At 45.1% G+C, this 15,415-nt stretch overlaps 1 protein-coding gene across 3 annotated transcripts; it reads right to left on the bottom strand.

Moving 5' to 3' along the window:
• Positions 1–135: 135 nt before the first annotated feature.
• Positions 136–13,692, bottom strand: DCTN2 (dynactin subunit 2). 3 transcript variants are annotated; one of them, XM_016127710.2, is made up of 16 exons: positions 13,445–13,692; positions 12,470–12,538; positions 9,342–9,350; positions 6,833–6,838; positions 4,446–4,542; positions 4,212–4,273; positions 3,803–3,901; positions 3,383–3,543; positions 3,042–3,192; positions 2,671–2,736; positions 2,420–2,458; positions 2,168–2,245; positions 2,000–2,071; positions 1,645–1,747; positions 1,441–1,532; positions 136–588 (listed from the first exon to the last, which is right to left on the bottom strand). In XM_016127710.2, exons 1-16 carry the CDS (start codon positions 13,478–13,480, stop codon positions 502–504), a joined length of 1,227 nt encoding a protein of 408 aa, XP_015983196.1. In that variant the 5' UTR covers positions 13,481–13,692; the 3' UTR covers positions 136–501. The 3 variants fall into 3 exon arrangements, with proteins under 3 accessions (XP_015983196.1, XP_015983197.1, XP_015983198.1); XM_016127711.2 differs by lacking the exon at positions 9,342–9,350 and having other exon boundaries at positions 13,445–13,626; XM_016127712.2 differs by lacking the exons at positions 6,833–6,838; positions 9,342–9,350 and having other exon boundaries at positions 13,445–13,629.
• Between the last annotated feature and the right edge of the window lie 1,723 nt (positions 13,693–15,415).

The following is a 15,415-nucleotide window of genomic DNA, read 5'->3' as shown; positions in this document are numbered from 1 at the left end:
ATTTTTTCCTTAGTTTTTTAGTATGAGCAAGTTACAGTTTAAACTTTCTCCTGTAGAGAGTAGCTTAGACTGCCTAATATGCTGTGAATGTCTCTCAGTGCTGCCTCTTCCCCAGGAAATACAGCAGGGGCCACACAGAGTACAACAGCATTTAATGGTCAGAAACAGTTGTACAGTGTTACAATCAGCCACAGAAGCTGTGCTGGAGGACAGGACCCAATCTTTCCCCACACTGGACAAAGCAGTATTAGACACGAGCTGGCATGTGGCTGAGCCCATGTCCTCATCCCTGGGGCCCAAGGAGAGACCACTATCTAATATCCCCCAGCTACCACACTAGTCATCAGAGGAGGGATATAAACCCCACATGCAAGAACCCTTGTCCCTAGTGTCAAATGGGATGGGGATGCGAGAGTTATCTTTAAGGGGAAACCCTATGTAAGCTGTTAACAGAGTTCAAAGGGGTAGGCATTACCCCTGTTCTCCATCTTCCAAAGGGGTTCACTTTCCCAGCTTCTTCATCCGTTCATCAATGTTGGCAAAATTCCCCTCAACTGTAGACAGGTTTTCACGCATGGTTGTCTGTACCTAGAACATAATTAGAGTTTATTGTCAGGCCCAGGTGCTTACCTGCATGAAGACCTAAGGAAATGCTCTTAGAACAGAAACAATGGAAACACAGCTTAGAGTAGTTCCACAGCCAGGAAGATGATGGTACTCCAAGGATAGTACTGTAACTATTTGTAACAGTTTTCTAACTACCCTCGAGTACCATGGACCTAGTTCAGGGTCTGCCATTCACGCAGGACTATTAAGAGGGCCAAATAACGTTTTGTTGAAATAGGGTTTCATTGGTTCAAAGTTTTAGAAAACTGATCTAGAGGAAGAAAATTATACCACGCATTTTACATGTTTTTCATTTATTTTGATGGTCCTGTGATATTGGTCTCAACTTTAAATACTGCCCCTGGCACTGAAAATGGTGCCTCCAACAGAAACCGAAGATTCACTATGTGCTGGGCGCTGCTAAAAGAAGGAAAGAAGGTAAGGCTTGCTGCTCAGGGTCAGAAAGGAAAAGGCGGAATCAGGTGGGATGCTAGCTTTTGATTTGAAAGCCCATATTCCTTCCAGTGTACTGTGCTCAGGAGCACTTGGATGAGGATCCAAGAAGGGTAGGTTTTAGAGGAAAAACAGGTTTATTAAACAATTCATGTTATTTCACCTAGTCCACATAACTCAGGTATACTTTTCAGAGGATCAAGACAGAGGTTCACAGGTGAAAGGTTGCACAACCACTGAAAAACAGTATGGAGACTCAAACCAAGCCCTTGTGACACCATGCTACTACCAATGGGGCTAAGGCAGAACCCTCTGAGATAAAGCTGGAGAACCTGTCTGTGTGCTGAAGAAGGGAGGTAGCAAACCAATGAAGGTACACACCTGGGTCAAGAGGGTGGCATTGTCCTTGAGGGAACTAGTTATCATCTGCTGTGTGGTATCCAAGTGTGTCAGGAGCTGACTGAACTGCATGGCTGAAAAAGAAGAGAGAAAACATGGGGGAAGTTAGACTCCAAGAGAAGGGAAGGGAACAAAAGTTGCCTACTTTCCAATTCCTCTGAGCACTCCTGGCAGCTGGCCTCCCACCTTGCTCATGTAGCTGCTTGATGGTGACAAGTCTCTGCACCAGCTCAGGAAGGGTGGAAGCGATGGGGCTCCAACGCTGTATGGTTTCATATAGCTGGTGCACCTGGAGGGATGTGACAGGGCCCAGAGGGGATAACTTAGACATCAGTAAAGTACATACTAACTAATACACTAGGGTGGGGCAAGGTCAAATAGGTGGCGATAGAACGAAGTGGCTGCCCTTTCTCAGCTAGTAAGAATTTGTGAAGACAGGGACCTAAGAGATTCGGTGCTCTCATCCAATATCACCAAGATGACTCAAAGAACATGAGGGAGCAGAAAAGGGTATGAAGATGGGGAAAGACGTCTTCCTGACCTTGCTTTGTGTATCTGCATCCTCTACAGAAGCTTTATGCTTGGCAATCTCATTCATCTTTCCCAGAACACTCTGTATGCACAGATTTTAAGGTTGATATTAGTAAGGGCATCCAGGGCTTCCAAAGTCCAAAGCTACCTGTAATCCACTTTGATCTCCACTTAATACCTGTAGCCGAGCCTCCACTTGGTCCAAAACTGCAAGGTCCAGGGCGCTCACTTTTGCCTGCAACAGCTCTACAGTTTCCTGTGGGTAGGAAGTGGGACGAGCTTCATGAAGGGGAAGGGATCATACTATAAACAGACCACCCCATATTCCACTGGCGGTAATAAATATATAGCTATAGACCTCAATTCTCCAAGCAGCCTAATATCAATATCCCTTCTGTAATCCAAACACTCCTGTTCCTTTCATACTCACCGTAAGGCAGGCTCCCTGTAGACCTGCAGAGAGGGGATTCTGGTGGGGAAAAGGAGGAAAGAAATCAGTGGTTCTAATATCTCTGTGATCACCACCTTCTCCTATCCTTTGTATTCTAGTTGGTAGCCCACTGGTTGATCCTGTAACTGAAGCCCTTTCCCGACTATTCCCAGGATTCTGTGGAATGCTATGGACCTCAGGCTTATGGTGCAGGATGTGAGGGTCAGACTAAGTACAGGAGAGAACCTGACCTGGGCATCTTGATCACAGCGTACAGTTGCTTCCAGCTCTGTCAGGCGCCTCTCAAGTTCTGCAACCTAGGGGGAGGAAGGAGGTGAAATTTGCTATCCACCTCCCTGCTGCTACAGTAGGAGGTAAGATCTTGCTCTTCTCTACTTGTCTGCTTGCCAATCCCCTCTCCCCTCTGCCAAGGGACTCCTTTCCTTGGAAACATTCCTAGTTACAGTCTTTAAATCTTAGATGGGTTAGGGAAACATGGAGGATAAGACATCAAGAGGAAGCACCCTCTCCCCACAACTGATCCTTTGGAGGAAAGCAGGAAAGTCTCTAGGTAGGGCCACACCTCCCCTGACCCCTCAACCAACACTACATATATACTTACTTTGGCAGTTTGAGAGAACTTGTCCTGCTCAGGCCGAGAATGCAGTTCATAAGTGACTAGGCTGCCATCTGGGAAGGTCCCACTTGTGGTCTTTCCCCCTGAACCAGCCCCTTTGCTGTTCTTTGTTGCTTCCAGCTGCAGCAGCAGACGCCTGGGTCAGGAGACCAAATAATAATATCATGACTTGAAGGAGGTGAGGCAGCCCAGTCATTCTCATTTTTACCACAGTCAATATTAAGGAACAGCTAGGCCACCTCTTCCCTTAATAGCCCTGTCAGTACCCGGCTGAGTCCTTCTACACCCCAATCAGCAATGATTTCCCAACCAAGCAGGGTACCTACTTAGCCAGAGCTCCATCGGGGTCAGTAAGGTTGATCGCTGCATCTGGTCCCAGCAGCTTCTCCAGGTGGGAAGCAAGCAGCTGCTGCTTCAGGGCTGCCAGCTGTTTAGCCAGCACCACGGGGGTCAGCTTCTCCTCAGTGGCTGACTCCTTCACTGCTGTCTGGTATGAAAAGTAGACAGAGAAAGGTGGCAAGAGTGAATCAAGAAAATAAAATGGATTAAGATCCAGCTGTGGCTGGAAATCACTGAGATGGTTTTTACCTACCTATAGCACTGAATATAGATTTATGTATATTCCTAAACTCTGGAAACTTCAGCCCCCTTATCCAGGAGCTTAAGGAATATTTCTCCACCTGCTGGGAGGTCCTCCTCTACTATATAAGTCATATTAGAAAGGGAAGTAGAGTGCTTATCGTTACCTTGATTTTCTCGACTTCGCTTGTCAGCTCTTGGACCTCATGCAGGAGTCGCTGATATTTTTGCTGGGGTGTCTCTTTCACTCCCAGACCCTCTCCAAGCTAGAGAGCAAGCATAGATGGTGATGTGACACCTCCCAGCACAGGGAACCCCAATAATTTATCCAAACTCTGGGCCTCAGTTGTAAGGGTATTATATCCAATTCAGAATCTACAAAACCTTACTACAGAAGAACTGAAATAGCTGGAGCTTCTCCAGAACAAACAGCAGAAGGACAAAGCATTCTCAACTGTATCCTGCAAGGTTCCTCAGGACCTCCCATCAGAGAAAAACTTGGAATCCAACTGTATCCCTTGATGTCCTGCTAGATAGGATCACTGCACCATTCCCATTAACACACACACAACAAACCATCTCATATTCTCCAGATTCATATCCTGTCCTCTTGGTTTTTCCAATTCGATCTGAGAAATCTGTCAAAAAAAGGAGATGGCATTGAAGGCTTGATCTAGGCCCAGGGCAGTCATAATCTCAGGTGACAATGAGGACTTCCCCGAGAGATCTCTATAAAGGACCCTTTCCCAAAGCAAGTCGTTAAGGGCTGAGGACAAGCTTCCCCCCACCTAATTTCCAGCCCAGTCTCACCAAGTCCCTTTGTCCCCACTCTCTTGTCTTTGAACTTGTCATAGGCAGCATTGGGATTGACAATGATGTGTTCCACACTTGTGCTTGTCAGCTCCTCCTACAGGAATAGGTAGTTCAGGCCTGGGGCAGACTCAATGATACCCTAGAACTTCCTCACAAAATCCCCAAACCATTGGGAGACTAGGCCGTACCTTCCAAGAGGAAAGAGGGACAGCTCCATTTTAAGCTGCCGACCCAGGCTCAACCTAGGAAGCGGAAGCTTCCTGGTAAATGTGGAGTCCCAGTTGTATAAATATTAACACCCTGGATCAACTAGGAACAGGCAGCATACCCTCTCCACCCACTCTGTATACATAAGCCTTCCCATTTCCCCACCCCAGTCATCTGGGCCCTCCCAGTTATCTGGCACACACCATGCACTCAGGGCAAGAAACCAACCTGACCTCTTTTAACCTCCCCCTCCCAAAAGTAAATTTCCTTGCAGCTGAGGAAGTCCATTTTCAAGCTATCCTCCATTCTTGCTGGAGGAAAAGAAGAGTGATGGCAGACAGGCTACACACTCTTAAGAGTGACTACTAGGACTTTAAAATGCTGCCAAAGGGAAGACACCAGTTCTTAGGTACAAAAGGAAAGTTGGTTGACAGAGGGCCTGACCAGAAGCCCTGTTTCCAGGCTGTCACGAGGCCAGAGAATTCAGGAAATAGAGAGAAGAGGCAAGGGCTCACTGTATTATTTTTTAAGGGATATCTTAGAAGTAACAGGCAGCAGTATCTGCTTGCCAATAGTATCTGTGGGCAAGAGCCACATATAAGTCCTGAAATGAAGATAGCCCAGCATCTTTTCAAAGAGAAGCTATAGCACCTTTCCCTTCTCCCTTAGCCCTCCACTCTCCCAAGCACTTAAGCTCTTTCATAAACAGGCGACATGGTGAAGAAAGTGAGAGATTTTACTCTAGAAAATGAAGCAGAAAGGTTCTCTCCTTAGTCGGTATCTACTGGCTGTTCAGATTCTAATAACTACACCAAAATTGGGGACTTCAGACTGTATATCTCTCCTTCGATAGTCAGCAATCTGAAAGCTCTCACTACATTACTGAAGGGGAAAGGAGACCCAGGAATCTTTTTCTTTTGAGAATGACATCTCCACCTTTTACAGGAGGAAGGCAAAATGAGTCTTCTTTCCTTTAACTGGAACAATGGTTCTCAATGCTGGCTGCACAATAAAACAGTTCAAAAAAAAAAAAAAAAAAAAAAAAAAAAAGAGGCCTGGGCTCATCTCTGTAGATTCTGATTTATTATTCTGGGGTAGGGACAGGGAAGTAGGCCAGTTTCAAAACTACTCAGGTGATTCTAATATGCAGCCAGGACCAAGAATCTCTGTCTGTGTGTGGGTACTGGACAGGGGTGGGAGGTGGGGTGTGATGATGGAGAGAAAGAGAAAGAGCAGCAGACAGAAACTCCATCCTTCATCTCTGGTTTGCTATTAGAGAAGGAATCTGTGTGTCTGGCAGCTTTAAAGATAAGGAGAGGCGGTAAGGAGAAAATATTAACTTTGATCTTTACCTCTTCTTCAGGAAAGTGCTGGGCAAACAAACAATAGATAAAGATTAATAGAAAACAAAAGGTTCAATGTCCCCAATGTACCTAAGGGAAGAGACAACTGAGTCTCAAATTATTATTTCTTCGATCTTCTCTGAAATGTTATGGCCAGAGCACCCACCAGCCAAATCACTGTGCAGTCTCTAGCCTCTCTCTCTATAAGTAAAGTATCTGAGAAGGACTCATACTCAGGAAAGACAACCATCTTCTTATGAGTTCACATTTAAGAATATGTCACCCCTCACTATGAGTGCCCCAATCAAGGCCAATGAAGTAGAAACCCATTTTTTAAAAAATCCTCTTAAAAGAAGCATGGGAGGCACAGTCTACAGACCAAGGAAAGAAAGTAATCATAAGGGCCAGGCACTATGCAGATGAGAACTTACTTTCTTATTTACTTTCCTAAATAGGGAAGGGGTACAATAAATAAAAGGTAAACACACAGAATGTGAGTTTCAGAGGTTCTGGACAATAACAGGGAATGGAGAGTGCTCTCACCTCACTATTCCTGTAGGGGTATGTCCTAGGTCAGGAGGGCTGCCCTAAGCTGGCATCCCACAGAGTCTAGCTGAGGGTATGGCCCTGGAGACTGAGGTGGGCAGAACACTTTAGTCCTCCAATGGCACCTACTCCACCAGTGCTGTTACAGTGATTTGTGAGAGGGGAAAAGGTTGTCGGCTGGGGTGGAGCTGAACAGATTAAAGATTTAGTAGAGACACAAGGACAGAGAAACAACTGCCCATCACAGCACACCCCATTAAAAAGCAGATGAAAGGTCAGGCTTCTTACCAGCTCCTTGTGGTTTCCCCAGAGGTGAGAAAATCAAAAGAGTTAAAAGGAAAAGGGAGTGGGGAAATGGGGGTGAGGGAGGGAAAAAAAAAAGACAAAAATTGTTATTAGCAAATTGTCACATGCACTACATGACAGTCTTCAAACACTGTACCACAGGGCCCAGGGGAGCCTAGCAAAATTTGGGGGCCAAGAAATTTTAGCTGGGGTCATCACATACCCCAAGAGAAAGAAGAGCTGGGACTTTCCTCTCTGGTGGTGAGGATGTCATGAAGCTTTTCCATTAATAGCAGCAATTCAGCATCATCTGAGAACTAGTAGTTACAAGTTGAAAGCTAGTGGCATGGACTAAGAAAGTGGAAGAGAAGGCTGAGGTGGAGAGGAAGCTGTAGAAATGACAGAATGTGAAGCAAAGTCTGTGGAGGTTCTGAGGACCTGTAGCTGATTGAGAGTCCATAATTCTCAAGTGGGGAGTTCATGGCTCAAGTCTTCCTATCTCCTGGTTTCTCTAGTTTTGAATTAGACATACGGATGGCAGATTCAGTCACAATGAGGGTGATCACATGGGTGGTTTGGTATGACTTTAGGTTAAGCAGAATAAAACATGTCAGGTACCAAAGGTAGGTTTAGGGAAATATGAAGTACCTAAATGCAGCCCCATTCTCATTCTCCACTTCCAGAGGAGAAACAGGGCAAATCCTAGTCCCTCATGTAGTCTGGTGTGTTTGAATCCATCTTGAGTGCTGGGTAACTCACCCTGCAGCTCTGAGGAATCCAGAGCAATTCTGCTATAATGTGCTAGCACAAAGAGTCCAGAGAATATCAAGATTCACAGCTTCTAGCCCATGTACAGAACATGTTTCTTCAAAACTCTTTTCACAAGATGCACAAGGGTTGGAGGGTAGACAAGGGGGAAAGGCGAGAGTATTTCAAAAAAGCCTTATTTTAGTCCAGGCCACTTAGATAAGACTCCCAATTTCAGGCAAGACTGATAAAGAACTGCCAGAAGGGGAAATCCACCTGTATGCCCTGCCTCTCCAGGAACTCTACTGATGGGGAGATAGAGTGTGCAAGGTCAAGGATGTTTATCTGTATATGAAAACATATGGTGGGATAACAACAAGTGCTTCCTGCTTCAGAGATTTCAGCTAGATTCTCCTGAACTTTAACATCTCCATTCCCTGTCTGATACCATGGTACAGCCCAGTCAAGACGCTTTTCTCAGTTCAGGGAAGAGTGGACTTGGGTCCTGTGGTCTAGGCTGAAATGTCCCTGAATTTTGGGTGTAAGCACTCATAGGTTCACACATGAAAACGCATGAGGGGAGACACACACCACACTTTTCTCTTACTTGCCCCACCAAGCTAAAAACAGCTTGGGAGAAACTCGAGGAGAAAGAGGACAATGGGCCATTAGTTCAAGTTCAAATCATGAGGAACAATCAAAATGGGAGAAGATAGAAAAATCAAAGAAAAGTGGCACATTAGTTTGTAAATAGTATATACTACCTCTAGGTCTATCCTATAGGTGAGTTTGGGGAGATGATGAGATTTGGGGCATAATTCCTGTAACCTGGAGTATTAATAGTCACCATGGGAACCTAGTACACCCAGCTACCTTTACTGGAAAATTCTAAGTACCCTGAATCCAGGTACGACTTATCTGGTACATGATTCCGAGTCCCTCTCACTAATGGACTCCCAGACTCCCCAGGGCTGTTTGGCTAAGTGGCTGTGCCTTAGAGAGCAAGACTTGAGGTCTGCATCATATAGGGGAAGAGGGCACTGCTGCTTTCTGAGCCTGTTCAGGCTCTCTGCCAACAATGCAACTAGGGGACTTTGCAACCATGATGACAAGGAAAAGGGGTAATACTGTAAAATAAAACTGTCCTGGATGGACCTACATAATGCTGACCATCCATTTCTAAAGGAGAAGGTACAGAAACAGAAAGACTTGTGAAAGTACAAATAACCCAAATTATTACCTTATTAATAATTAATACCAAATTATTACTCCTCTCGTACCCTATTTACCTTTCTCTAAAGACTTACATAGAATATTAAAATGAGTTTTTTTCCAGGCATAATCCACATAAAGTGAGGATTGTGGCTGTTCCCTTTGTTTTCCTCCTTTGTCTAGAATGGCTAATACTCATTCCTTTTTTCTTAACTCCATTTAGTCTGAAGAGAAAGGCAACCTCCTTCTAACTGCAGACCCTAAATGCCTTATTTCAAAAAGCATTCTTAGCCTCCATGTTTCTATCCCATTCTCCACTGGACAGTTTTATTCTGCAGACCTCACAAGGGGAAGAGACAATGATTTATGGATCACAGTTGTGCTTCTAAACCTTGATTAATGATCCTTAAACATAAGGCCAGCAGACGCCTTAGTGATTGAACCAGGGACTCTGAATTTAAAATGATTAGCTACAATAGCACAGCGACAGAGTATTGCATGCGAGATGGCAGATGAAAAAAACATGCAGAGAAGAAGCATCGAATGGTCTTACTTGTGCAAACTAGTGTCCAGGCAAGGTGGTGAGGAGGGAGGATGGGGGAAGCATTAGGAAAAACTCAGGTAAGTTCAAGTGCGCCAACAGTTAATGAACACAATCAAGCATACTCTATGATATCCCAAACTGTAAGGAAAAGAACCTACTGTTTCTCATTTCAAGCTGGTGGAGTGTCCAGCAGTACCTACCCTTTGGAGAATTGAAGCCTCTGCCAGGGCCCCACCAAACTATGGCAGGTCATTTTTCCCCCTTTCACATGGCATTGGGGATAGTTATGGAATAAAGGGAGAAACTAAATCCTGTTCCTAGTGAGGTTTTCTAAATTTACTCCCCTTGTTCCAGGAGTTCAAAAGCCATGAGCAGAATGCCTCACAGACCCGGTGGGGAGGGAATTCCAATTGGGAACTGGCTTTCTTGACATTTTAAAAAAAGTCTCCAGACAAACTCATCACCCCAATCAACCCAGGAGTGTCTGAAACACAGAGAGAGAATTCTCCTAGATTGAGGAGGAAAGGAATAGCCTGTGAAGTTTTCTGGCCCATTCATTTTAGAATATTTTACTTCCTGCTAAAATTGTTTTCAAGGGATAGTAGGAAAATCAGGATCATCTTTACCAAAATTAAAACCTTCTACTACTTTCCTTTCCCATTCTCCCCACTATGAGAATTGCAATACTTTTATGTTTAAGTTCGACTAGCAATTACAATCTTCAAAAGATACTAGAGGACATTATTCCTTCAGCAGACCAATTTCTTCACAGTGGAACAAAGAAGGAGGTTAAAAGATGGGACGGAGTGGAGGGGGAGGAAATCAACACTTTGTCTATTCCTTTAAATAAAAATCTGCAGAACGCCCCCAGCCCCAAAAGGTTCTATAAGAAGCTGGTCATATTGGTTTTCTCCAGGGCAGGGCACTGAGTGGTGGCAAGAGAGACATCTGTTCTATATGCATGTATTACCTATTTTAAAAACCAATAAAATTAAAGTTGAAAGGCAGAGCATGCTGTTTCCAGGGGTTAAGGTGACTGAAAACCACATGGTTCAGCCACAACTGTGATGATACGCACTGCTGCCTGTGCTAGGTCTTAAGAAGGTAGGTGAGAAGAGAATAGGCTGCTGGTGAGAATTCAGGCCTCATGGACATGAGGGTTCTGGATTGTCTAAGTACTACCCACTGCTCCTCAAATTGCAAATTTATGTCACTGTTAAGAGCAGCGGCAGAACCATTACTCAGCTGACTTCCTGAAAGCTGCTGTCCGGAGGCCCATAGGGACATGCAGGTGCCAGAGACATTACCGGACATAAGGAAACATCTAGCACCCCACCACCACCACCACCGAGGGCTCCTGTAGCAGCTGAAGGTCTCCCCACCCCACTAACTCCTCCCTAGTGAGAGTCATTTAGCTGAGCCTTAAGTGATGGAGTATTTACCATCCAGCTCCTATACACTTCTATACTGACGTCCTGGGCAATATGCCATGGCAAATGAACATTTATGGTATTCTCTTCCCATGAGATGCTACTAAAATAGGCTGCTAAGGCTCAGCAGAGAGAAGTAGCCAATTACGGCTACACATTCAGGCTCTTACATGCCCAGAATGAGGTATCATCCTCTTTTTATTAAGAGATATCCCAGTACTTTCATAGGGAAAATTACAAAGCATTTTTTGATTTGGAAAGGGGACTGCTGTGGTACTACCTATTTCTATCATGGTCAATGACAAAGGGACAAAATTCCATTCATTATCTCGCCACGAAGGCTTGGTATTTTAAAGGCAGAGGCCAGAGTTGCGCAGTCCCTGAACTGTGGCAGTAGAGTGAAGTCCTCATCATACATACTCCTGCCCTATGAGATCAGAGACAGCTTCCAATAAGATACCTCTTGGGGTGATAGATGCATACCTAGGTGCATGAACAATAACAATGTCTGCATTATTTCCAGATACTCAGGCTTAGGGGAGACTGATACGCCAGCAAGTACAGAAGCCACAAGGAACACACCACTGAAAGGGGACAGGGAAGGTGTTTCCCACAAAATAGGAACAACTTCCACATGAGGGAAATTATATAAAGAATAAGTGAGTATGCCAAGCCATACATTATAAGCCAGCAACCAGCATTCTCCAGAACTAACCAGCCCCACAGACATAGCCACAGGACTTACAAATACACATACTAAGCCTGTTCCCGTTGACTCTTGGTTACAACTTTACTGAGACCTCCCACCATCCATGTGACCCTAGTCCAGCTCTCTGTAGAAATAACAGAACCTAAAACACATCCTTTGAGAAATGGTAATAGATCTTTGTTCCCATTGGCACTTCCACACAGAAATTTTTACTATGTTGATTTCCATTCACTCAATTCACGTCTCCTATATGTATCCTAACTCCACCATTAGTCTGGGGGATCCTTGAGGGAAGGGACATTTCTTTCTCTGTATTGCACACACCAAAAAAATCGACCCAGAATGAACACATTCAATAAACAATGCTAAGTGCTTCCACTTATTAAAGTATGTCCACAACTAATTCCTTCCTCCTCAGAGTTCTTGGATCTGAAAGTGCTACCAGGGCCTCTCCTCTGCTGTTATCAAAGATTTATGTTCTTTCTCAAATTTGTTTTGTTCTGACCAGGTCTCTTATATTTCTAAAATCTCCAAATCATTTTCTTACTGCTTGCCCAACAGATACTGGATATTCATATAAAAGAGTATTTTTCTATACTTCAAAGTCTAGCTCTTGGTAGAATACTAGTGAACATGTATCGAATGACATATTTGTGAACTGAAGGCCTAGTTCCTAACCTCCAGCAGTTTGTAAGTACTCAGGCTTCATGATTCATTACCAGGGACTAGCACCCAGGGGCCTAACTAAGTTACTAGCTCCAAACCTAACTGTTTTGAGATATTTCAAAGGTCAAGGATTGTCTTGTTAGTTGCAATTCCACTGATCCGACACCCCTTTCTGGCACTACTCACTGGTAGCTGCAAGCCCTGTAACCTGCACACCACCCAGCCTGGATTGGCATACCCGCTTATTGCTGTGGCTCCCCAGCAAAGGGAAAGGGCCTGCCTGAGGGAGAGAAGTTAAGAGTGCAGAGTCCTGAAGCAGCACACAGTCTTACCGCATCAAACTCCGCTTGGTCATCCTCAGGTAGGTCGCTGGTTTCATAAACATCTGGCTCGTTCCTGGCCTGCAGGTAGAGGAGTGAACACCCAACCTCACTACCCAGCATCCACTAACACCCCTGACCCTATTCCATTTGAACAAGTTAACAGAGAAGGCAAGCTGTAATGCCAGAATTCTGTCTCTTCTCCTCCACAGGCCCTGTTAACGGTACATCAGTTTCCATGTCTTAGAGGGATGGGGATGACGATGGGGCAACTGGGACCTGATTGATGGTATGTAGTAAGTGTAACTGATGACAAAGATGTTACCCTGAATCTCAAGGAGGGTGGGTCCTTAGCAGTCATGTCAGAAGTAGAAGGGCCATCCTCAAATTAGGTCTTGTACACCACTACCCTGGCACAAGGGTTGAGAGTGACTTACGACCTCAGAACCCAAGGTCCTGTGACCCAAACCCAACCCTGGGTATGCAGGCAAGGCAGCACAAAATGATACAAGCCAGTATGTGCAGGGTGGGGTGGGGTTGGAGGGGGACACTCCCGGAAGACAGAGTTACCCATCTGGCACAAGAAGAGTTCTTACACGGCAACCTCTTCCATGGCAGGGTGAAGGCCGTCACTAAGTGGCCTAGTACGTGTGTCTGGGGTAGAAATGGGGAAGGCTTATGGGAAGATTTGGGGAGATACGGGTGGTGTTGACACGAATGGGCACAAGTGGTAAGGACCCGGATACAATTTCTGGGCCGAGAAACTGGGGACCACCAGAAAAGGGGCCTGGTAGGCCGTCCCATGGCCCGGCCCAGTCAAGTCGGAGGAGTCCGGAAGATGCTGCGGCCCGTCCGGCAGCAAGTGGCGGGAGCCCTGGGGACGGAGAAGGGGCTGCAGGCGAGAGGGCTCACGGGTTGGTGTCTGTTGGGGGTCCTTAGTAAGTCAAGGGCGCAGTCCTGGGGAGCCGGGGCCGGTCCTGTACTCACAATGCCGGGAAGGTCGGCGTATTTAGGGTCCGCCATGGCGGCGGCGAGGCGGGGTTGGGGGACCAGGACCTCGGCGGAACCGGGGCCGACGTTCGGGTGGGGGAGAGGCTGGGTCCGGGTCCCGGGCTAAAGCGGCAGCAAAGGGAGCGGCAGAGGAGGCGGAGGAGCAGGAAGTCTCGCGACAGCAGTAACACAAGCGAAGGGTAAAGCAAAAGTCGCGAGAACAGCCCGCTACCACACCCCTGAAAAGGGGTTGGCAAGAATGAGGCTCGAGAATGAGGTAATGGCGTGAGGAGAAGGGGAGGGGCAGGGGAACGCCACGTAGGATTGTGGGATATGTAGTCTTGGCCGACTGAGGCTTGGGTGGGAGACGACACTATGCACCTTGGGAATTATTTCATTAAAAATTTTCGTTAATTTTTACATCAAATCTGTGAAAGAGCTTTTGTAATTCCTGTTTTTCAAATGGATAAATTTGGATTCCCAGAAATTAAATGACTATATAAAAATAACACAATTAGGCATGCTGTGGCACAGCCAGGACTTCAGAAATGGCGATAAACTTTAATAAAGGCTTATGTTATGTTAGGAATTAAAAAGTTAAATGATAGTCTCAATTTAGGGCTGTCAGATAAAATATAGGACGCCTAGTTAAATTTGAATTTCAGATATACGACTAAAAGTTTTCTTACTATAAGTACACCCCATACCATATTTAGGACATAATAACACACACATAAAAAAAATAGATTTTTTTAAATCTGAAATTCAAATTTAACTGGGCATTCTGTTTTTATTTTTCAAATCTGGCAATCCTATCTCAAGTTCATAAATAGGTAAGTGGTGGCTTTATGTCCAAATATCTTTGTGTTCTTAGTCACTTCACTGTTTTCAGACTTTCGAATTTTGACAGTTCAATAAAATTAAAATAAAACTTTGTGAGACTAGACATAGTATTGCTACCTTTTCATTTGCCAAGTAGGTACATTAAAAAGAAAAGAAAACATACTATTTACTATTGCCATCATTTCTTAGCAGAAAAGTAGGAAGGATATACTCAGAATAAAAGACAGTCCTTTGAAACTTAATAAATCTTGCTTTATCAAAAATACACTGTGTAGAGTTTTGGGGCGGGGGGATGTACTTATCCATAAACTTTGTCTCTGACCAGTGACCCTCCATGGACTAGCATTTTGCAACTCCTCCACTAAGGATGCTGCCCTAGAGCCCCTGGGGGCCTGAGATTGGGATGTTTTTCAGGATGTTCCCTGAGCTTGCAGGATGCTGCAACACTTAGAAATAGTGCCAGACTAAGTAGCTGGAGGGATGCCTATTTTCTTTAGTTTGGAGCACATTGTCATTCTATGTACACTCTCTTGGTTCATCCTCAAGCCTCTAATCCTCTTTCTCCATAGTTCTACTGCCTTCCCATCCAGTTTCTTATGTTGGACCCTTTTCCTTCAGTTTCCTTAAGATTCAAGGTGGTTAGAGGTATAGGCCCAATTTGGGAAAACTCCTCAGCTGAATTCTGAGTGGTAGGCCTCGTCTAGCTAGGCCATCATTCTTTTCCCTTGCCTTATAGTATATAAGTGACCTTAGACAATTTCTAGGCAGAACCACCATCCCCTCCTCCCTTCTCCCATCACTCTGCTCCTCCCTTTGGCTGAGAGCCATAACTCCTGCAGTCTAACTCTGTTGGCCAGCAGAGGCCTGTGATGTGGAGAAAAATCAATTTGGCCAGCTTCTAGATCGTTCTGCCCATGGGCTGCAGCAGGAAGGAGTTTGACCTAAGGAGAGAAAGAACAAAGAATCTCTAAGCTTGGCTTTTTTCTTTTCTTTTCTTCTTTTCTTTTTTGCCAACGAAAGGAGTGAAACAGAAAAAAAGAGAGCCTGAGAAAGGGGCTGGGATGTTGGGATTCTGTCCAATAGCAACTGAGACAGGAAACACACTCACATAGGTGCCTAAACCTG

Source organism: Rousettus aegyptiacus, unplaced genomic scaffold (genome assembly GCF_014176215.1).
Source record: "Rousettus aegyptiacus isolate mRouAeg1 unplaced genomic scaffold, mRouAeg1.p scaffold_m13_p_2, whole genome shotgun sequence".
NCBI lineage: Eukaryota > Metazoa > Chordata > Mammalia > Chiroptera > Pteropodidae > Rousettus > Rousettus aegyptiacus.
The sequence above is the reverse complement of the archived record's forward strand: the minus strand, read 5'-3'. Positions and strand labels throughout refer to the sequence as shown.

Coding starts and splice junctions, on each gene's coding strand:
- DCTN2 (XM_016127710.2), bottom strand. CDS start 13,480: ATGGCGGACCCTAAATACGCCGACCTTCCCGGCATT. Junction 2,246..2,419: donor TACAGGGAGCCTGCCTTACG/GTGAGTATGAAA, acceptor TCCTACCCACAG/GAAACTGTAGAGCTGTTGCA. Junction 1,533..1,644: donor CAAGCAGCTACATGAGCAAG/GTGGGAGGCCAG, acceptor CTTCTTTTTCAG/CCATGCAGTTCAGTCAGCTC.